Source organism: Orbicella franksi, chromosome 15 (assembly GCF_964199315.1).
Source record: "Orbicella franksi chromosome 15, jaOrbFran1.1, whole genome shotgun sequence".
NCBI lineage: Eukaryota > Metazoa > Cnidaria > Anthozoa > Scleractinia > Merulinidae > Orbicella > Orbicella franksi.
In genome coordinates, this window is record NC_138159.1 from 14,468,818 (window position 1) to 14,491,852 (window position 23,035).

A 23,035-nucleotide genomic window follows, 5' to 3' on the forward strand; every position below is an offset into this window, starting at 1 on the left:
TAATAATAATAATAATAATAATAATAATAATAATAACAACAACAAAGATTGTAAAAGCTCTTTTTATGGTCTCCACAACAGGTGAATTTCATTTTAAAATCCAATGTACAAACACTGATTAAGAGAGCAACGCATATCAAACAAGGACATCAGTACAGTGTATACACACATTAACTCAAACTCTAGGACTGGTCTTACACAACTTCTTTCCTGGACTAAAATACCCAAACGAGCAAACTGTACATCAAAGATGCATGCATAGAAAGTGCCCTTAAAATCTAATTTTAAGTAAAAACATCTCAAGTACAAAACCTCTACACCACAGTAACTATATCCTTTTTTACGTGAGGGCGCAGAAGAATTTGTAGAATTTTGAGAAACAAATAACCGTCTCACACTCGAATTACCATCTTTGAAAAGCAGAAATTTCAATTCGAATTTCACGTTCTCTGTAAAACAATCCATTCGACCCTGTTTTCGTGAGACTCTTGACAGAGTTGTCTTTAAGACAAACACTGGTCTACAGCAAATACATTGCACACGAAACGTGAAAATGTATACAGTTTAAATCCACGACCCATGGTAACAGGTCTCAGGTGCAGAAATTGTCCTATCCCATAGCTGGCCTGTAACATGCGATTTTCGCGGAAAACTCTTCAGCTTGAAAAAAAAAAAGAAAAGGAATTCTTCTAGTTTTAAGAACGGTACAAAAATGTCAGTGCAATGCGTTTAAGTTACATGTCTCCAAATTAAAGCCGCATGAACAATTCGGTATATCACATCTTAATTTTCTAACCTGCCTATCATCTACCCCCTTAAAATCAAACTCAAGAGAAAAAAAACTAAACAAATTCTAACTATCTACTGTCACTAACAACTTCTATAAACACTTCGTGTAAGGTCCACTCAATTTTCCTCTAAGGACGTCCATCACACGGCCTAATAACCGCTACCAGAGCCATAACTGCCGTATTGTTGTTGCTGCTGTTGCTGCTGCTGTTGGTAACCGGCGTAGTAATTCTGGTAATTCTGGTATGCTGGCTGCTGGGCTGCCTGTCCATAGCCCTGCTGTTGTTGTGTATAACCAGTTTGTTGGTAACTTGTGGCCGCCTGGTAACCTTGGTTGTAGTTGTAGTACTGGTTGTACGCCGCGCTAGCGCCATACTGCTGTTGTTGTGGCGAGTACGAAGTCTGGGCAGTGCTCTGCACCTGCTGCTGGTTGTAATTCTGCTGGTAGCGAGGTCTCTGCTGCTGACTGGACTGCTGGTGCTGACGGTATGATGACTGCTGCTGACGGTAGCCTCCACCTCCATACCCACCGCCACCATAACCTCCACCTGATCAAGAATGAAACAAAAAAAAAAAACAAAAACAAAAACAAAAACAAAAAAACAAAACAAGCATTACCACAGTGACGCAAGTACAGTGAGTTGAGTTCTGAAAGCAACGTTCGACCCTCATTACTTTCCAATTTAGTCGTCCCGCTCTATCGCTGCTACTTTTTGAAGGGTCATAACTTCCATGCACCACCACACGTTCTTTGCAGTCGCTAAAACGAGTACCACTGATACATTACATCAACAGCGTAGTTTTTACCTTTGGATAAAGGGTCATCTAAAACCTACATGATGCCATTTTGTCAGAGCTAGTTGTATCTCTCACTTCCAATGAAAAAGATAGTCGTGTTTTTGGTTGCTGCTTTTAAAGGGGTGTTACATGTACTTTCAACGGATCGCTTTGTTAAGAATTTGCTAACCACCAAATTACTTTGAAGAGGATGATGACCATCACGTTTAGGAAATATCAAACTAAACACGATTTGATAACTCAAAGCTCTGATGAAAATTGCCACATCAAAGAGAACTTTATTACTCTCTTTTCCACCGAATATAAAGACCGTTACCTCTCCCTCCGCCACGATGATCCCTTCTGTCATGATACCCTCCTCCACGTCCGCCGCGATAGCCACCCCCTCCTCCTCCTCCGTGATAAGGCCGTCCTCCAAATCGCTGGTAGGAGCCACCCCCACCACCACCTCGCCTGTAGCCTCCACGGTCATCATAACTTCGATCCCTGTTGTAGCCGCCCCCGTGACGAGGTCTGTCTTCAAATCTGGAACGTTTGTAAGGTGGTTCAGACCCAGAGCCCGAGCGGCTTCTGTATGAACGACCCTCTTTGATGTACGCATCGACAATGGTTTTAGCTTCGCTTTCTGGCTGGTCGGCATAGGTCACTTCTTCAAAGAATTCTCCAACTTTGGGAAGAGTAAAACTCACTGGAAAAAAAAAAAAAAAAAGGATGAAAAAAATCAACATTAATCCAAATGTTAACTAATGTTCAATATCAAAACCACAATATCATACTGATGAACCGCCATAAAATAAACTAAATAAAGTAAATAAGTTTATTTAAGTGTCAAGCGTATTTAGCACTGTTGTACTAATTGGAGACACTAAATAAATGAACAAATTTTGCAAATACCGTAGAATTCCGAAAGTAACGGCCACTTTACTTTCAGATTACGCAGAATAAAGGGGCAGCTACTTTTGGGCAGCCGTTACTTACGGATAGCCGTTACTTTCAAATGGTTAAAAACGTTTGTTCAGTGCCTGTAGTTCATAGTCATTTCACACAAAGCGAAGGGAATTCTACAGTAGAACATTAACTATTAAGAATTCCAACTAGTGGGAGGCTGATCAGTTGGCTATTTACACAACGCGGTTGACGAGTTGAACTCGGGTCTACCGAGAACAAATCCAGAGAGCGGTAGAGAGGAGAATTTTAACCAGGGACCTCCTGATTTCAAATCCAGTGCACTAAACCACTCTGCTGCGCTGCCGCCTCCTCAATTCTTCAATCCTCCTCCTCCTATAATTCTCTTTAAATAGTCCCAAGAATCCAACAAATCAAAACTATATGGCGCAGTTAATGAATTCTCCCTGCAAATTCAATAAAGAATATCAGGGTATTGTTGAGAGAAACAAGTTATAGATCACTTGACCCTTACTTTTCATGTCACTGACAGCATTCTCAGGCAGTTCAATGCCTTCCTTCTTTCTGTCCTCAGTTCTCTTTTTAAGATCTTCTTGAGTAGGAATACACACAATAGCTCGTCTGTTAAATCCCTCAAAAGGTCGAATCTTTTTCTTTTGTGCAGAAAGGTACACATTGGTCTGGAAAAAAAAAAAAAAAAACAAGTTTAATATACAGACAATAAGAGGTCTCCTAACTTTACAAGCAGTTCGCTACATTAACACATGACTCACATGTCAGAAATTTTAATACATCACTTATTTACCTGGTCCAGAATGTAATTCCTCTTCTTACTTGGTGCGAGCTCAAACAAACGGTGCAGACATTTTGCTGCCTTGTCCATCAACTTACTGTATCCACCCACATCTCTCTTCCTAGCAACACCCATGATCTGAAATGACAAGTGCAGTTCATAATGTTCACTTTATCTGACGATTTTAATTCAAGATAGCTGATAGTTAAGATAGCAATTAGTTTTTACGGGATTTAATTTTGTTTACACTGCGACCACGCTAACCAAAGCCACCCAAAAAATTTCTGTGCAAAAATATGATGGGCACAATACATTTCCCACAAATACAGGATCTGAGCAAGCTGCACTATAGAAACAACAAATTTGGAACAATTTGATTGTTTTAACATGTGAATGCTGTTCACTAATTTGCCAACAATTTTCTCAAGTGGCCTTGGTTAGAGCAGTCGCACTGTAATTGCAGGGCAAGGTTATTCTACAGTTTTCACCCTACATTGGAAATCAGAAAATTGCACATAAATGATAACATTGAAATTTTTAGTGGATGAAAATGAACCCATGATTCCTTGGAGTATTAGCACTGGTGCATTGTTTTAACCTCAGTGGAATTCAAAGTGATAGCCTGCAGATTAGATCAATGTTGCTTTACTGAGTGACTGACATACACCTCCGTGCCAGACAGGAGTGAAAATTAAGTTATTAAGGCGGCCATTTATCGGAGGTACAGAACAAGAGAAGAGTACAACAATAAGTTGAGCCCTAAGCTGAGAGGAACCTTGTTCTTTTGAACAAATTGTGTGCCTTTGAATCCTCGGTAACATGATCTTACCTTCATTTTCTCCATGATAGAGTTTGTCCCAAGCACATTGTATTTCTTGTCTGGGTTTTCACTGACTTGCTTATTAACCCAAGTGGTCTTCCCTGAACCAGGCAACCCAACCATCATGATAACCTACAACACAACAATAGTAGCACAACAATTACACAAGTAAGCACAGCAGCACTTTACCCAATGGTGACATCACATGGGTTGAACAGCAGGAGGGGAATTGGTTTTTGCAGGCAAGCAAAACCTTTTGAACTGAACTTCTATATAAGAACTTTCCTCTACATGGTCAAACCAGGTGGGTAAAATTGTCCTAAGAGCTGGTCAATTTGCCCAGTGCCTGGCCCTTAATGAAACCTTGGATGTTGAACCGACTATTTCTGCATGAGCTGACTGAGCTGTCTCAAATAAGACATATTGACCTTCCAGGTCATTGTGTCAAATCTCTCAATTCACCTTACAAAAGGCTTTCATACTGTGCTTACCTCACACTCTTTCTTAGTTGTTGGCCCTCTTGTGCCATGTACCAAAGACTCTTCACCAACGGACTGAATGAAGGTATACCCTTCCTTTGCTGGGAACCATGGCTCTTCCTACACAAACACAAAAAGCCATCGCTATATTTTTGTATGACAAAGTGTGTTGTATGCTTTGTCAGGAAAGAAAGACCACAAACATGACTTGGTTATTTTGTGATCAAATATTTCTTAAAGATTGCATGTCTGAAGTCACGATTTGACCCTTGTAATGAATAGGGGTAGATTTCAAGATTTCACAATTTGTAAACAAAGTCTGTAGTAGTGAATGTTACTGACTGCATTTACCTAAGCTATACAAGGAGAAAGAACACGTGATTTTGCAATAACAACTTACATGTAATTTAGGTGTATTACAACTGTAGGTGTGATTTATGGAAAAAGTACTGTTTCATGTAAGGATAGTGGAGAAGACCTACCATGTGTAAAAATAAACTCTAGATTGTTGTATTGGATCAATATACATCTACTTGATCCACTTTTGAAGTCTTCAAATGAACCAACATGAGGGGCTTTAAGAACTCTGTGAAATGCATCTAATCAATGGAATCTGTTACCTGAGATCCAAAGTTGACACTAAACTCAGCATTTTTGATGAGTATATGAGGGTGTAGAGCCTTGTCTTCCAGATCTTCAGTCAGTTCAAATGCCACTCCAAGGTCTTCACCATTTTTGCTGAATGAAATTGTCTTGGGATCACTCTCCAAGTCCTAAAATGATATAAACAAATTAATACACAGACAATAACATCTTTTTTTTTTCTTGGTCATACATGTAAAAGTCAAGTGTACTTAAAATAATTAATTTTGGCCCTACAGTGTAGCTCAACATCCTAGATGAACTAAATCCTAAATAAAATAATTTGTTGAAAAAGGGACATGTTCATGTACATGAACAGTAGCTAAGAATCCTCTGCAACTGGAAATTCAAGAGTTAAAGTACTTGTAGCAACAAGTATTGTTTAAGACCCAGTATTGACCATTATGCTTTTCGTGCGTTTGTTGTTTTGGTAACATGGTATTGAGGTCTCTATAGTTTTCCAAAGCTGCACAGAATGCATTGCATCCTGGCAAAATCAAAACTTTATTTATCGAGGGTGACAAGTAATAGTTTATCAACTAATAAATTTGTGGCCCTCTTCAATGTACTAAAAATTCAAAATCTACTATAAACAGTAATCAAAGATTATCACTAAAATATCGCAATCTAAAAATTATTATTTAAAAAAGGAGTAAAAATCTTGTTCTTGAGCTGACTTAATTTAAAATGTTTGTACAAAGCATTCTTAAGGATATTTACAGATGAAGAGGCGCGCAGCTTAAGGGGGAGGTGATTCCAACATTTAATAGTTGTTACAGAAAACGTACGACCTCCCTCTTTTGCTCTATTAGATCTTTTCGGTAAAATGGTAAAATTAGCGCCCGTGTATTCCTATTGTGCTGGCTGTTATTTAGTCTTAATAAATCGTTTATGTATAACAGGCAAGCACCCATAATCCTTTTATGAGCTATTGTACATCTTTTTATATCAGTCTTTTTATATCAGGCCAAAAGTCTTTAATGCCCAATTCCCAGGGAAACATTGTAGTTGTCTTCATCATGTTGGACTGGATATCTGTTTTGATGAATACAACTTCTTGTACCATGATTCCCCTCAGGCACATCTCATAGAAGGAACAGGCTATTTTATGTGCAGGTATGGTAATTCACCAGTAAACACAGTAACACTGTGGACAGCAATCCAGACAATACACCTACGCATATGGTTCAGCCATGGTGGGTATGCGGATCAAATCACAGCTACGTATCAACAAAACAAGACAGAGTAACCCATAATTAAGACTTACCAGATAGCACCCAATTACATCATCAGCACCAAATGTTTGTCCATACTCAGTAAACTCTGAGTCTAGTGCTTTCTTGCCAGATGAATCATAGCCATAGGACACCTTGTCTTCACCTGGGAAAAATTAGGAATCAAAAGTTACATGCTGTTAAATACAATTGAAATAAGTTAACAACAAGGAAAAGCTGCACTTATCACACAGGTCAGAGGTTTCTAGATGTTAGCACAAGTGCAGTGTGCCCCATCGTAGTAGTGTGTCTAAGTGTGGCATAGTTGAGCAGTTTTTTGGTGGAGTTCCTAGTTATTTTACCTTGCCTTTATCTGACCCTCCCTTCCCATCCCTTTTCCACCATTAATTCAGTGTGATGGGTACCTGAACAACCATATGTGGGGTCATGGCTGGATTGAGAGAATTCCTAGCCATGGAAATGTTTTACTGTATAGGGGCCGGCTGATCTCAGTGAAGGCCCCCAGACATCCTGGGCATCCATCTTCCATACAGCTTGATTTCTTCTGTATGTTATTTCTATACAGCTTGATGTACATATTAATAACTAAGAAAAAGTTCTTTTGTCCCCAGTAGAAAAACTTACTATTACAGCAGTATTTATCAAGAATAAAGAAAACCAACGAGCAAAATAACAAACAGGCCAGTCAAACAAGCGAGTGACCTGACCATGTACATCTTCTGGAAGCTTGCATGCAATATACTAGTTAGCACTTCATCTATGAAATTTGGAAATTAGCAAACAAAAATTCATCAAGTGCTACCATTACAATAATCATTTAGTCTTCTCTTTGCACTGCAACATGCAGCTGATGTTTGTGACATGTACATGTAACTCACCAAGCTGAAGGCTGGTAGAATCAGTTGACCAGCCAACTCTCACAACATTCTTGGGGTCCTCAGCATCAGGCAGGTCTACAGACACAAGTGATGTCACCTACAAAAAGAAATAAAAATGAAATATTTTTAGTTGCCAATCTCCATATCAGCTTAGCAAATCATCTATTGTGACCTACGTGTACAGTACTGTGCATGTATAATAATCACCAATTTCAAATCACATTGACAACAATTTTGAGGTTCTGGTTTCTGGTTTAGATGTCATAATGGTGACTACATTTCTCTGTGTTGAAGATCAGTTACGGTTATTTTCCCAGACATTATGTCCTTCCAGAAAATAATATTGAAAGATCTTTGCGTCTAAACCATTCAGCATAAGAAAGGAATCTAAGTCAATCCATCCTTATGCTTTGCTCTAAAGGATTCTCTTACATTAGAAAACGACCTTGTTCAAAATCGCCCTATAATGCATTGCAAACCCTCGAGTACTGGATACGTCATGTGTGCCTACAGATTATGTCTCTTGTAATGCAAGGATTCTTCACATTTAGATTAGCAGTCATTAGCTACATACACAACATTAGCAACCAAAAAAGGCTTGAAAATGTTGCTTTTCATGTCTTGATGTAAGATCTTTTTGTTTTGTCTTTTCAGATGTTATGCATTGAGTCCTTTTGGGGATAAAATTCCTACAAAATATTTTAATCAGTTTTGAACTAATCTCTATTTGATTTTACAACCTGGCAACTATTTTTTACCACTTAGTCACCAAATGGAAATTTTAAAAGGATTTTTTTTTAAATTCAAGCCCTGAGCACCCAATGGCCCAAGGTCCCAATGGTAGTCGGCTGCCGGCAAAAATCATGACCTGCTACCTGACCTCTATCAGCTACTCTTCTGTTTCTCAAGAAAAAGATGGCAAAATCAGCCATCTACATCAACATTTCAGCCACCTACTTACAAACTTGTGACAACCTTAAATAGCCTGCCCCACAATATGCATTTTTGCCTTAATGACCCAAAACATGTTTTATTTTAAACCGTTATGATTACAAAATAATAGTGTCAAGCCAATTTCTAACCTGTGTTAATGGCATTTAAATGCTTGTTAAACATGCTCACCTTGCATTCAAAGCAAACCTTTCCTTTAGTAGCACCCCAAGTAGCTCTAGCACCAGCAAGAAGATATGAAAACCCTTCATCCTCTAACGGCTTTCCACTCAGGCCATCTGGGGCAACTTTTAGATGCAAGTCGCAGTTGTCTAAAACCAAAATAAAATGAACAGAAACTGAAAAAGAAATTTCCTTAAAAGTGTGCATGACTCTACAAGCCAAGCACATTTTATAACTACTTAAGTGTAAATTACTTTTCTCTCGTGAATCTAGGTCTGAAGTGCTCCCTTAAAATCTTATTGTTACAAGTGTATCTAACACATTGTACTCGCCGTTCCTTCCACTTACATTTGTCCAAGACGACTAATGAGTCGTCTAGCTGAATCTCCTCATCCTCGGGTTCAACTCTACTGGAGGGAAAAATGAAATGTAGAAAACTCAGATGAAATCCTCAGTGCAGTCTGCATCTAGCAGACGCCACCGACTGCTGATCTATCTCCTGGTGGTGACAGAAGCATATAGAGTCATTCCAGTCATCAATTTGATTTATCATGCTGCTACCAACAGATAATTGGCTGTTTCTTGTACAAGAAAACCCCTGTAAGACTCTTTCGGGGTTTTGTATTCCATTGCAGCCAGCCTAGCTACAAAACATTACCTGGCCTCGGTAGAAATCTCTACATCATCATCAGCATCCTTGTCTTTATCTGCACTCTCTCCTGAAAATAAATCCAATTTACATGCCATTAAAATGAACTTTGGGGGTAATGTTTCCTGGAGATTTAAAAAAAGTTAACTTAGTTAAGTTTAATTTTATTATGTTAGTAACATTTTGGAATCTTTATCAGTAGTCTGATAGCTTTAATCGATACATTGAAGCAGTCAGTTCAATGATATGTTAAGGTTCTCCACCAGATAGGGCAGATAATGTATAACTTATCCCCTCAGCCCTCATGTATGTTAGGCTCAAACAATTCCTCCAATCTTGTCTGTATTCCATTCAAGCTCAATGTGTTGTATCCATTATTTCTCTCACAAACGGTTGCTGCATTCCTTGGCTCTTATGTTAACGTAACCATTAACTGTTTCACCGTCCAGTGATATCTCCACATCTTCAGAATCTATCCTCAGATGTGGCTACTTGCAGCAGCACTTCTACAGTGCTCAGTGTGACTCATGTCTATATTAAGTATCTCCATTTGATTCTCTGCAATTCTCAGAAAACAGCACTGCACACTTGCACTGTAAGGCCTGCTTTAAACAAAAGGCCACGATTGCAAGTTTTTTGTACCACTGGGAAAGTTTGCCTTTCCCTGCTTGTAAAACAGACACGTACAGCAGAACTGGAGTGACTAACTGCTACCTTAAACACCAAGAGACTTGGCCAACAATCCAGCATGTCAAGTGGGCAGCTCTGATCACGAAGGGCTGTCCCTAGAATTTTGAACAAAGTTGGCGCAACACAAGTAAAAACACAGAACACAAGGCAAAACATAACAAAGAAGTCTTGCTGCACCTGGACGTTTTGCCTTCACTCTGCTCAAAAATTTAATTAAAATACATGTAGATTGCCAATAACATAAATAAATAACAAGTCACAAAAATACTGTTTTTCAGGGCTAGCCTTTGACATCTCTGAAGCAAGGTATCAGTGATATCCTGGTAGATAGGTGTTGCTATGAGCATAACATCACACTGCCAAATGATGATATACATTGTAGTACTACTACTCAGCAAGTCCCTATTTTGTCTCAATGAGAGACTAACACCTCATGAAGACCCTCAGAAAATGTTCACAGTATGTATAACCTTCTCACAATAATTTTACGATGAAAGTGTGGTTAACACATAATACAATGGTGTGCAACAAAATAAACAATATTTATGCCATAGCAAGACTTGCCATTTACTATACAACTTCTGTATTTAGAAAACAACTCACGTGTGATACATAATACGTCATTGTTATAACATTGTAAATTGCACCAGTGAATAAAGTTTATTATTATAATATTACAATAACTATTATTATTGTTCAATACATTTACAGTACATAAGCAACCTTTTCTTTATAGTTTTCTACATTTGATGTGAACATATTATTTTATCTACAACACAATCGGTATATGACATGAGCATAATCCTGTATTAATTAATCAGTAAAAAACAGTGTTTGCAATTACAAGTAAAGCTGTCTCTTGTAAATGGAAGAAAATGAAAAAAAGGAAAGTGGTAAACCACGTTGGGATTATCAGAAAATTGAAACTCTAGTGATGCATGGATGTTACTCAGCCAAAGGATCTAAAGATATCAAGCTAACAGCGAATCTACATGCAGGGTTCTTGATCATTGTTGTCTTGAGAATAACAAATAACAACCAACACACTGAGCATAGCAATCAAATAATGGAAAAGTTAACTGTGAAAATCTCAAAGGAACTTAAGTTGATGTTGATCATTGTTGTTTTGAGAAAAACAAATAACAACCAACACACTGAGCATAGCAATCAAATACAGTACCAGTCAAAGGGACTGCAGCATTACTCACGCGTAAAGCGCGTGTACTACACGCACATTACATGCAGTGTCCACGCAGTGTCCACGTACCTTACATGCAAATGCACAAAAATGCGTGTGATTGCATGCGCGTAATTTCACGCAGTAGACGTGATATTGCGTGTAAAATTACATGCAGCTGTTCAACTGGAACTCATTAAGTGCGTGTAATGACAACAAAATTTTAAAAGTGCGTGTTTTGATCTGATTGAAATGAAATTTGATCTGTTTCTTCAACATCGTTGCCTAGCACGTGACCAAAATCTTCCCAAATCTACGATCTGTCAACGCGACTCAACCCAGGGATCAAAATCTGATGAATCGAAAATTAACAAACGCTTAGATTTTGTTAAAAAAGTTTCGATTCTTTGCCGTTTAAGCAGCAGTGTGGCCAATAAGCAGATTAAGAGAGAGTCTGCGAGTTTCTGTTTGAATCCCTATTTCACTGTTATCGAAGGAACAGGGGTTGAAATGACACTTTGTGCGTGGGTAAACATTACGTTGCGACGCACGTCGTAAACGAAAACTCACAGATCTTTAAGAATTAAGTTTAGATGCTAAGCAGAAGTGCAGACTGCTAGAGACTAAAAAAATAGTATTTGTTTGATAGGTGCTCAAGCTAGTCCACTAATTTAGCAATGCTTGTCGGCTTTTAAATTTACTTTTTGTTGTGAACATTGAGAGTCACGGGTTTCGAATACAAGTTATTAGTGGATTTTTGTTATGCAAAATACTCGCAACTGTGTGTATGAATAACAAAGGTTTCTTCCTCCGATTAAAATACACTCATTTGCGTAAAATTACACGCAAATCCGTGTAACTAACAGATCAGTAAATTTTACATGTGTGTAATTACATGCACCGTCCACGCACTGTCCATGAATATTACACGCAGACTACACACACTTTACGCGCGCGTAGGTGCTGCAATCCCTTTGACCGGTACTGTAATGGAAAAGTTAACTGTGAAAATCCCAAAGGAACTTAAGTTGATGTCTGACAACTCAAACCCTCCATTAACTCACACAACAAATGATTTTGCTTGGATAGGCTTCTATATTAATTTTACTCTAAGGTTACCCTGGGAATCTCCTCGATAACTGTACCCTCTCACCATCTTGAAGTGAAAATATAAAACTGGAAATATCATTTTTTTGACAAGGATCTTCAGAACGCTTCAGAAATAAACATTTCACAAACGCCTTACAGACCAATGTCGAAACAAAGATCTTTCCTCATAAAAACATAAACTAAACTTAGGCAGCGCACTACAGAAACTTTTGTCAAGGAATGAGTATTTTACTGTTTGAATGAACAATATTGTTTATGCCAAATAAAACCGGAGATCTCATTTTTTTGACGGGGATCTTCAGAATGTTTCAGACAATAAATATTTCACACGCAACTTTCCTACATGTTTTGAAACACAGATCTCTCCTTACAAAAACATAAACGTGTCAAAATAAGGAGTTCAAATAACTCTTTCAATTTCCTTCCCACTTTTGGTAGCTAACGATCAAACAAGTGTTAATAAATGGTAGTTTGTTAGTGAATTTACAAAGCAATCGAAAACTCGAAATGTGACAGCTTTCACCGACGTTTTCATTAGCACTTTTTCATTCCAAGAAATGTCCTTTGTTTGACCAACAATACTTCATAAAAGAAGCTTATGGGAATGCATAACAAAGGGACTTATAAGTGCGTATAAATTGCGTACATGCATAGTTCTCCTATATTTGAGCTGCACTGTATTTATTAGAAGAAAACTATCTTGCTATATGTTCAGCTACATCCTTTAAGTAAATCTTTGTTTTGTGTTGATAGTGCCCAGTAAGCAGAACTTTTTTGTTGACATATAAGACTGAAGAACTACAAAATAAAAAAAACTGCTTTTTGTGGAAAACAACATACAAGATTGGCTCTTGGTAATAATAATAATAATTTGAATGGTAACTAATTTGCTGCTGCAATGAAGACCAGCATTAGTCACCACTATTACAAATCATCAGTTTCAAACACACTGTACTTCAAAGTATCTGACGCCTTTGGTAGGGAGAAAGCAGAATTCCATAATCCAAATTGAGCAGCTTTCCCATCAGATTTATGCTACCCATCAGGGAAAGACACGTGTACCAAATGCTAACACTGGAAACTTCAACGATACAAATTTGCCATTGCGGTTAAGGATGGTGCTGACTTTTGTTGCAGTGCACACATTCTTCCAGGCGTGAGGCATGGTTACTGGAACATGCTTGTTAAGATGAAACTGATGAAATCAAGTACACTGTATGCTACCAAGTGTATGACTAAAATGAAAGCAAAATTTCCTACCCTCACCAAATCAATTGCATATGTATTAAAACCAAGGGGTGGTGAATAGTCCTTCAAAAATTCTGCCAGGGTCTTGCAAAATTTTAGTCAAATTTCACAGGTTTTGAGGTCTTATCTTTTAGTGGTTATATACAACTCTCAGTCTTGTTTTTCACAAAGTTGTCTCAGACTCCCAATATTTGCAGGGCTTAGGAAGTCTCAAAGTCCTGATACATTTGTTTGTTTTTGTAAATGAAGTCTTCTTGTCACTTGATATAGAATTTTTATTAGTGTTACTTTCAAATTTCTAAATTCTCCTAAATTGACTGAATGCCATAAAACTTACCGCCACACCGCATATTTTGGCACTAAGAAAACTGCTAGCCTATCATAGCATAGTGCTATAGCCTAATTTCAGGCAAAAAATCTTTGTATTTAGTAGGCACAGTCCCTAATTTATCACTCTACATGTAAGAGTGTGTCACTTGACTTGGTCAATGACATACATGTATCTAGCAACAAATTTTCTTCAGGATCAGAAGCTGCCGTGTTGAGGTCATCCGCCTCTGGCAACACATAATATGTGGACAAAATTTATAACTGAGAAAACGACTCCCGGGTCTGTGATCAAAAATGTCGCAAGTGCATTGATTGTCACACATGTTGTGAAAAGATTCACATTATAACTTTCCACACTTTCCATCATTGCAATGGCCACCTTGGGGTTACCTTGGGTTTGATGTTACACATCAAAACTGAACTCTATGTTAGTTTCAGTCCCGTATGTTCAATGAAACTGAAGCACATTAAACTGCTGAGCAGTCAGAGCACTCTCACTCTTCTACAAGAAATGTTATTCATTTTTCATTTTTTGGGTTGACTTTTACAAGTCATGTACCGTAGGTCGACACAACCATCTGATCTGCATTTGTGGTACAGCTGCATAGCACTGCTCACATCTTACACAAGGCATAATTTCTCGTAAAAACGAGGTGTTTAGTTTCATTCTCCACTAAACAGAGGCGATGTATAAAGTATTTCGATATTTCCGACCATTTTCAATGGAAGCAGGAACACTTGGCTCCCGATAATTCAATTTTTCGAGTAAGAAGTTTAAATTATTATTCATATGTTAACCTTACGTTGTCGATTAATAAATAATTCAGTTAAACATAGAGTTAAATTAGCTGTCAAGAGCCTCGTTCACTTAGAGAAAACAAGACATAAAGTTCACATTAGACTTGACTTGATACATAAATATTATGCAAGTTAGTAAAAAGAACTTCACTTTCAAGGGCAAACTAAGAATATAGCGGTAACTAAGAAGCGATCGATTTAAATTTTCCAATATTTGAAAAGAACAGATAAACAAAGCTTATGTAAATAACAAATTTAATACACGAGTAAAATTTACTAACCTTCCGCTGTTTGCGAAGTTGATGCAGCATCGACGTTAGTTTCCATGGCTTCCTCTGCTTGTGATACATTTTCCTGCTTTTCTGTCGCGCTTTCTTCTTTCGGAGCCGTTTCAGAAGCTTCAGTGGTCTCTTGAGATACTTCCACAGAAGGCGTCTCTTCTGTTGGGACAGCGACCGGTTCACTGTGTTCGGGATCCTTCGCTTCGTCGGCCTCTGGCGCCGTTTCCTCTGCTTTCGCTTCTTCTCCTTCTACATCCTCTTCTTTATTTTCCTCAGCAGCAGTTTCTTCTTTCTCTTCTGTGACCTCTGCTTGCGTTTCAGCTGAGCTTTCTTCCATAGCTTCCTCGCCATTTTCCTCGCCGACTTTGGAAACCGCTTCAAGCAATCGTTCAACAAGAACGGGCTTGTTTCCCTTCGAGTCTAGGCCTCGAGCTTGTAGCTCTGCTCTTAATTCAGTTACTTTGAGCTTCTTAACAGCTGCCTCGTCAAGATCACTCATGCTGCAAGCTGTTTGGTGAGAAAATTAGAGCTAAAACTGCAGACAAAACTCTCAAAAAACCTTTCCACACGTGCAGCCGTTGGAAAATGGTGGCAGACGTTACCCCACGCTGTGCTACCACGCATGCGCGCTAGGGCGAGATCTCAGTGATTTTACTTTGTACAAATAGCAACGAAATTTGCCTAATTTTTTCACCAAACAACGGCAAAAACCCTTTTTGTCATATCAGAACGCTCAGAATAAATGTCAAGAATAAACAGTCAATTTTATTACGAGAATGTTCCAGAAATGACAGAAAAATACCCGATTTATAAGTGCCTTGAGTCTTCGGTCAGTTTGTTTCTTTGGTAAGCGGTTATCCTTGGAAGAACATTCGGCCATGTTGTCCCATTTCTTTGTTTTGTCGTCTCGAGGAGATACACTGATATTTCGAGATTGTATCCTTTCTTTTAACGCTTCCATTAGGAAGTGACTATACTAGATACTAGAGCTCTTTAGAAAACCTATTTAATTTCAACCAACTGCCTCCGATCCTTTGTCAAACACTCTGTAAAAGTTAGTATTTATTTCATTTTCTGTTCCGAAGGAAAAACTTCACCCTTGAGCTTAAGCTTCTGACTCAAATTGCCTCTGAATGATTTGTTTATTGTTTTACCTTGATTCATTTTCAAGATAGAGGAGATGGTGTGAAAGCGACTCCAGATATCTTTTATCGGAAAATTAACGCTGACAAAGAAAGTATCCCTCCCATATTTGTAAGTGTTTTAAGGCTCTTATTATAAACCGATGACAGTAAACTTATAATGAATTTATTTCATGTTTAAAATCCACAATAATGTAATTTACAGGCAGTGAGAGACTATGGGATAGTTCAGTTGTCATCATGGCTTGAGAAGACTGAGATAGACTTTGTCATGGGTGCAAAGCCAAACTGTCATGTGACTGTAGCCAATTTCATACAGAGACATGCATGGTATTACAGTGGAATCCTGATTTCTCAAACCCACAGTTTTTTTAACTTGATAACTCAAAACAAAAGTTGTTTCCCCTCCTCAGTCGAACACGGTAAGTTTACCCCCGATTTCTCAAACTACTCAATTTTGCGACCCAAATGCCCATTTTTCGAACCTCCAAGGGAAACGGAAATTATTTTCGTTTCCCTTGGAGGTTCGAAAAATCGGGATTCCACTATATTTCAGTGTTCAACAGTTGATGTTTCAATGGGCCATTGCAAACCTACTACCATTTCATTCCCCAAACGATACTTGACACTACTTGAGCATCAAACAAGGTAGTCAGACAAGTAGCAGCGTCCTGCTATGCTACTCTAACAACCCTAAGGAAGTTAAAGAACATCCTGCCTTTCCATATCAAAAAGAATTTGGCACAGGCACTGGTTCTAAGCAAGCTATATTATAATGACATAGTATACCACTCACTCCCAGATTATTTAATGAAACGTCTCCAGAGAGTACAAAAGGCTACAGCTAGTTTTGTGCTTGGTAGATTTGTGTCATCCGAAGACATCCTTATGAAACTCAAATGGCTTCCCGTAAAGGAACAACGCGAATGGAACCTACTTAAGGCAACTCACAAAGCCCTTCACAACCCATATTGGCCAAGTTATCTGAAACTTAATGTATTTCAACACGAAAGATGCTTAAGATCTAGTAACAGCATTCAGTTAGAGAGATCTTTAATTAATAATACTCTACAGGACCAGACTGCAAGTTTATTTAACACGTTGCCCAGCAACGTGAGGTGCTGCCAAGACTATATTAAATTTTGTAAAGACACCAAAAACATTTTTAAGAGAGCTTTAGAACACCTGGCATAATTTAAATTATTTATTTATTCATTTATTTATTTTAGCATATCTTAAAACACAATTTTATCTCGTTTACATATAGATATAAATTCTTAGATATCTTTTAATCTTTTTACAATTGTAAATTTAGTTAGCATTGGGCAGGCGAAGAACCACCCTGTGGATATACTGCCCGAAATGCCATTATTATTATTATTATTATTATTATTATTATTATTTATTGCTTGACTGAAAATGTGTTGTTCCAGAAAATAACCATACCCACCAGAGGAGGGTTATTGGAAATTTCAAGGGGGAGGGGGTTATAAAAGACAAGCATTTACTTGAATTTCCAGAGGGATGGGGGAGGGGTGGGGGGTGCATGGTCAAACCCAAAACCCTCTGTGGGAGATGTCACTCGGTATGGATATTTTCTGGTCAACCCAATAATTAGTTCAAACAGGGCAATGAGTAGAGTTGCCACAAGTCGACCTTTTCTTAATCCTTGACTTATTTATCTCCCTCGGGCGAAGTGAGAGAGTAATCTGTGAGCGACAAAGTTGCAAGGGGGAACGCGAGCGACATAAGTCGCAAGAGGTCAACTTGTTCCACTCGCAGCGTAATTTTTTGGCACGAAAAACATTATCAACATTTCGCACTTTTCACGTGCTCTGCATGCGCGATCATTGCGAAAACATAAAATGATTGCCATCAAAATGTTTACAAGTACTGTTCCCAGACTCAAATGAGTTTATTTGTGTACAGTGCAGTACAGTGTGGTCAGCAATATTGACTAATGGCAAGAGCTGTTCCACTGAGTAATGCCTCCTGAAAAGACAAAACCGTCTTTAAACTGATCAGGAATTATTTGTTTTAGTCCAGATTATCCAGCGATCGACCAGAGGGCTGCCTGACAAATGCTATAAACTTATGTTGATGTAGCTTGTATCGACAAGAATCCGAACAAACTAAAGAAGACAGAATTAGTCAGGGAGAACTTTAATTCTGTAAAGCTCTCTTGATTATATTAAATAACGTTGGGAATTGAAGTCGCAGCGAATGCCAGAGAATAAAAGCGCTGTTCCCAAAAGTCCTTCATCGATCGATGACTGCTTTCAACACGGTAAAGTTGGCAAAATGGCTGATGCAAATTTTCTGCGATGCCCTTTCTTTGTGGAGAAGAAACTTGGTCATTCACTAACTCAACTAAAAGTGCAGGAACGGTTCTGTTCTCCATAGAAAGGACCGAACTTAATTCTCTGGATCACACAGGAGCTCAGATCGCGCCCGTTTTAAGTAAACAAACACGTGTTGGTTGGATAAATAGCCTTCCACGGCTTTTCCCTGTCCTTCTTTCAAAGACTTGAAATTAAGTTGGATAGACCATATTCAATTGCTTCCATAAAATTCATATCCTTAAGTATATCTGAGAACAAAAGCTAAATGAAAGAGATTTTTATAGTACTTGAATTGCTCTGCGAGTTGTGTCGTTGATGGCGTGCGACGTCATGACGTATAGTCAGTACCTGTTTGTTCATTGGTTAATGTGTATTTACGTCACCGGTGGAAAAATCCACCAGTAAAATTTGGCCCGCTGCAAGTGGGAAAAGTCCTTTCCAACAGTGAAACCAACAGGCCAGGGAAGAATTATTGGAAAGGACGTTTAGAAAGTCTAGGCAATGAGCTACTGTTTCAAACTATAGATCTGTTTACAATAGGAAAAATAACAAAATCAACTTCTTTCTATACAGAATGTTGATGGTATCAATTTCATATTCATCAAAAGAAATGGGCTTTACTTTGTTTGTACGACAAAGTTCAATATTTCACCAGCTTTTGCAGTGGAAGTGTTGACAAGGTACAGTTTTAATTTTGATAAATAAATTACATTTGAGGCTCTCATAATTAACCAGTCACTTTAAGATTTCTAAAAATTTGTCATAACTTTTTATTTGCAGTTTCATTATTCACTTTGTGTGCTTTTTTGAAAACGTCTGCTATGCAGGCTAATCCAATTCTGTCAACTAGATTCCATCAGAAAAAGAAAAAGTCTATTTTAGTAAAATTGATTTGCCAAAATGTAGATTTAGATAATTTTATGCACAATCCACATGACTTGTACTTCAAAGATTGGGGTTAGGGTTGAAAAATCTCAGGTAAATTTCTCCACTTTTTGGAGCAAAAAAAAAAAAAAAATTGCGTCAGATGATCAGTAACCTTAAAGGATCAATGTTTCAAAAATCTTCTGTTTCTAATATATTTTGAACAAAATTATTCCTAGAGTTTCAGATCTATGTAAGGATTACTGTGGTGTTCTTGATGAGGAATCAATCAAGTCTAACTTTCCCCTTATTTATGAGTTGCTAGATGAAGTGTTGGTAAGCTGCATTTTGTTGATCTTTAAGTACAGGCACCCTTAAATTAACTGAGCTAATTTAAGAAACTACTTCCAAACATGTAATCCGAGACAGCAGTCACTTTGCAGCTTTTACCCCAGTAAGATCTGGATCTCATCTGGTCTCTGATCACTTTTAGCACAATCGCAGTGTCTTAGCTAGGTTTGTTGTTTGGGTCTCTGCAGTTCTTAGGCTCATAAGTCAAGGACAGAGTCCCAGAAATCAATCTGACACCCAATGTCATTGATAGGGATTTACAAAGTTTCCGATTATTTTTTGCCTTACCTAGGCTATCTTAAGTATAATGCAAAATATTCATCATTTAGAAAATAGCCCAAAGAAAATATGGGCACTGATTGGTTTAAAATCACGTCTCTATTAAACAATTAGATTATGAGCTTGAGATTTCTATGATGTGATAGTTGACTCGCGCTGCACCCCTATAAACTATCACGCATAGAAATTGAGAGCGAATAATCTATTTTTTTTTTAGTATAAATCTCCTAGTCGTTCAAAACTTTATCTAAATCCTCTTCACAGACATTTCAAAAATGCCTCGGAGAAGCAGCCGTCACTTAAATTGATAGTGAGTAGTGTTGCCAATCAGAGAACAGCATTTGTGATAGAACGCTAGTAGATTTATGCTAAAACTCGATAGAAACACGGTACGTGTTTTCTATTTCTTAAAGAGAAAAGTAATTAGATTTTGGATACTGATCTAGTGGCCCGACTAGATGGCCGTCGTAGAAGTCATCATCTTGTTTGGCTGGTTTCTTTGCAGGATTTTGGTTATGTGCAGGTCACATCAACAGAAAACCTCAAAGCATATGTTTGTAACCAGCCAGAGGTGGTGACCACAGCTGAGGAACCATTATGGCAATGCACTGGACGAATAGTGGTATGTACTACATACAGTGTATTTTGGTAGTAAATATTAGTAGTAGAAAACTGTTTCTGTTAAGTTTCTTTTTTATTGATATGTTTTCATTTATATATGTAGTAACTATATTTTAGTAGTAATTACAGTAACTAAATGCCTCATTTTGGTAGCAGTTTCAGGAAAACTGCAAAGTTAATGGTAAAAGAGTGTCCAGTTGACTGTAATCTTGGCTTGGGAGGACCTGGCCCCAGTTGTTCGAAGGTTGAAAAACGTTATCCACCGGATGAATTGCTATCCAGTATCAGTGGATAAGTGGTAACAAATCAAACCGCGCTATCCGCTAGATAGTGATTTATTCAGTGGATAGCATTATCCACCTTTCAAACAACTGGGCCTGTTGTTTTAATGTCAGCACCCAAGTGTGTTTGGCTGCCTTGTGGAATGGCATTGGTCTCTCCTCACATCTTTGTCACTTGATTCTCTTATGGTTACAGTATCTTTATTTTTTGGCAGTTTTACAGCATCTTGCTAGCCCAGTGCCCATCACCCTTCCGTTCTCGGTCGCAATTACAATAAGAAATGTGCAATGTAGATGTACGTGCATCTCCATGATGAATTTAATTTTTCTGTCTTGTTATTATTTTATAGTATGGCACAGAAAAAATGTCCTTGCCAAGCACTGCTGCAAATAAACCTGTGGTGCTTCCAAAGATGGGACAGGTTAGCATGCCAAGGTGTTGTAAGATCGTTTAATCCTGTAACTCATATAAGTACCCAAGTTCAAGATTTTCAAAACAAATAGAAATACATGCCAAATTTTCTTTTCAAATCCAGCACATAGGATAAGCTGTGGAGAGGTTGGACTGTAGTCACAAATTGTCACATCTTCTACAGGCATTGATTTTCTTACATATACATGTATGTTTTTGTATCTAGAGAGGGAACAAGCGCGAGGTATTTCTGGATTTACTAGAGAGACTTACAGTGCTGATTGGTACAAATGTAAGTAACTCATTTACAACCAAATTACCATCCTAATAAGGGTAATTATTAGACGTGCAACATGTATTACTAAGCAAATAGAGTAGTAATTATTGTGTGAGGCTGGACAGTTACTGTGCTCTTAATTATGAGACATTTATTCTTTATTGTGCATGGTCTTTTAATACACTGTATAGTATTTAAAAACTTTCCTCCTTTAATTTATAAATTTACAGATTGTTTGATAGAGCAGTTGTCACTTGAATGAATTATTCACACTTGGCTTGGCATCATAACGCTAAGCTATTGGCTTAAAAAAAACCGTGCCACTTTGTCATTCAATCAGAAGTAGAACCAAACTCAATCCACTGTAGGAAAAAAGAAGGCGGCTGCACATTTTACCACAATACCTTGCAAACCTAACACAGCCTGTGAAGCACAAAGAAAGTCAGAGTTTTACAATATTTGTCCCTGTACAAAGGACATTGTGTATGCTAGGTTTGAAGATTTTGTAACTCTTCTGTGGGTTTTTATAAATGTTGTTAAGGGTTTCACTCACTAAGAACTATGGGTAAATGTACCAGTCACCATCTTTTTTCCTATGGAGGACTGTGACCAGCTTCCACTTATTCCCGCATTTTACCTTGGCCAGCTGCATTTCCTTTGAGTTTTGATTGGTTCATTGGATTGTCTGAGTGTTTGATTTGTGATTGGCAAGAGTGAGTAATTGGTCTTGGTTTTAAGACAGTTGAAAACTGCTCTCACTGAGATGACTTCCTTTTCTTGATTTCTTACTAAATACAAGCGAAGTACTAAATAGTGATTTCTATATAGTTGTAAAACCTCTTTCCTTTAAAATATAAATATTGGCATTTTTATTGCTATACTGGTAACTGCTTGGAGTATAATTAGTAAACAATCAGACCTTATGTTCCTGTTCACTTTATTGTTTTATTGTTCTTAAAACATCATGGTATATATTGACTAGTAGACTTCTTTCACATGGTCGAGCAACTGTAGTGGATCCTCACAATTTTTAATTTCACTAAACTAAGATCATCATACAAGTTATTCTTTTACCTAGACTATTAATCAAATTTTCTTTTTTGAAGGGAAACATTTTAAGGAGTGAAATTGATGGCTGCATTCAAATGAGAAACTTTGTTGCTGGCTATCCTGAAGTTAAGATTGCGCTCAATGAAGATTTCTTTGTTGGAAAATCCGATGTTGTGTCACGAGGTAAACTGACCAGCTCCTTGAAAAATCTAAATATCACTCAAAGTGTCATGTGGTTGTAACCTAAACTAAATCCTGGGGATGAGAAGTGTGCTCTTCTTGTATGGGAAACACTCACTAAGATATATTGGACCTATGCTGTGGAATCGACTCTCAACTAACTTAAAAAACTTACCGTCTCTACAATCTTTTAAAAGGCAGATCACGTTAACTAATCTTTCACAGAAAATTGAACATGAATGCGAGAACTGTGTTTTATGTAGCACATGATCTACTTACGAATGAATTATTTTAGAATTGTTGGAATTACTGTAAATAATGTAGTTAAATTTTAGTCTCTTTTTACTGTAAATATCAAAGTTAGGCTTTTGAATTTTATAATTTATTTTATTTATTTTATGTGTCCCCTATTAGTAGAGGATTTTTATCCTCGGCTAGAATATATTTGACACATTAATAAAGTTATTGTTGTTGTTGTTGTTGTTGCCTCAAAGATTTCA

At 37.7% G+C, this 23,035-nt stretch overlaps 2 protein-coding genes across 3 annotated transcripts in view; one reads left to right on the forward strand and one right to left on the reverse strand.

The window, feature by feature from the left end:
• Nucleotides 1–32: 32 nt before the first annotated feature.
• On the reverse strand, nucleotides 33–15,335 carry LOC145470778 (heterogeneous nuclear ribonucleoprotein U-like protein 1). 2 transcript variants are annotated; one of them, XM_081454614.1, is made up of 13 exons: nucleotides 14,737–15,335; nucleotides 9,112–9,172; nucleotides 8,802–8,860; nucleotides 8,463–8,602; nucleotides 7,341–7,437; nucleotides 6,495–6,607; nucleotides 5,206–5,358; nucleotides 4,598–4,705; nucleotides 4,116–4,238; nucleotides 3,299–3,424; nucleotides 3,008–3,173; nucleotides 1,904–2,275; nucleotides 33–1,337 (listed from the first exon to the last, which is right to left on the reverse strand). In XM_081454614.1, exons 1-13 carry the CDS (start codon nucleotides 15,233–15,235, stop codon nucleotides 940–942), a joined length of 2,415 nt encoding a protein of 804 aa, XP_081310740.1. In that variant the 5' UTR covers nucleotides 15,236–15,335; the 3' UTR covers nucleotides 33–939. The 2 variants fall into 2 exon arrangements, with proteins under 2 accessions (XP_081310740.1, XP_081310738.1); XM_081454612.1 differs by having other exon boundaries at nucleotides 8,802–8,863.
• A 67-nt stretch (nucleotides 15,336–15,402) lies between these two features.
• Nucleotides 15,403–23,035, forward strand: part of LOC145469317 (uncharacterized) — an 18,595-nt gene continuing 10,962 nt past the window's right edge. Inside the window, exons 1-8 of the mRNA XM_081452998.1 lie at nucleotides 15,403–15,672; nucleotides 15,908–15,990; nucleotides 18,794–18,900; nucleotides 19,324–19,420; nucleotides 20,220–20,336; nucleotides 20,967–21,038; nucleotides 21,255–21,320; nucleotides 22,412–22,538. Of these exons, the coding sequence (XP_081309124.1) occupies nucleotides 15,615–15,672; nucleotides 15,908–15,990; nucleotides 18,794–18,900; nucleotides 19,324–19,420; nucleotides 20,220–20,336; nucleotides 20,967–21,038; nucleotides 21,255–21,320; nucleotides 22,412–22,538 (727 nt within the window). The 5' untranslated portion in view covers nucleotides 15,403–15,614. The remainder of the gene's footprint in view (nucleotides 15,673–15,907; nucleotides 15,991–18,793; nucleotides 18,901–19,323; nucleotides 19,421–20,219; nucleotides 20,337–20,966; nucleotides 21,039–21,254; nucleotides 21,321–22,411; nucleotides 22,539–23,035) is intronic.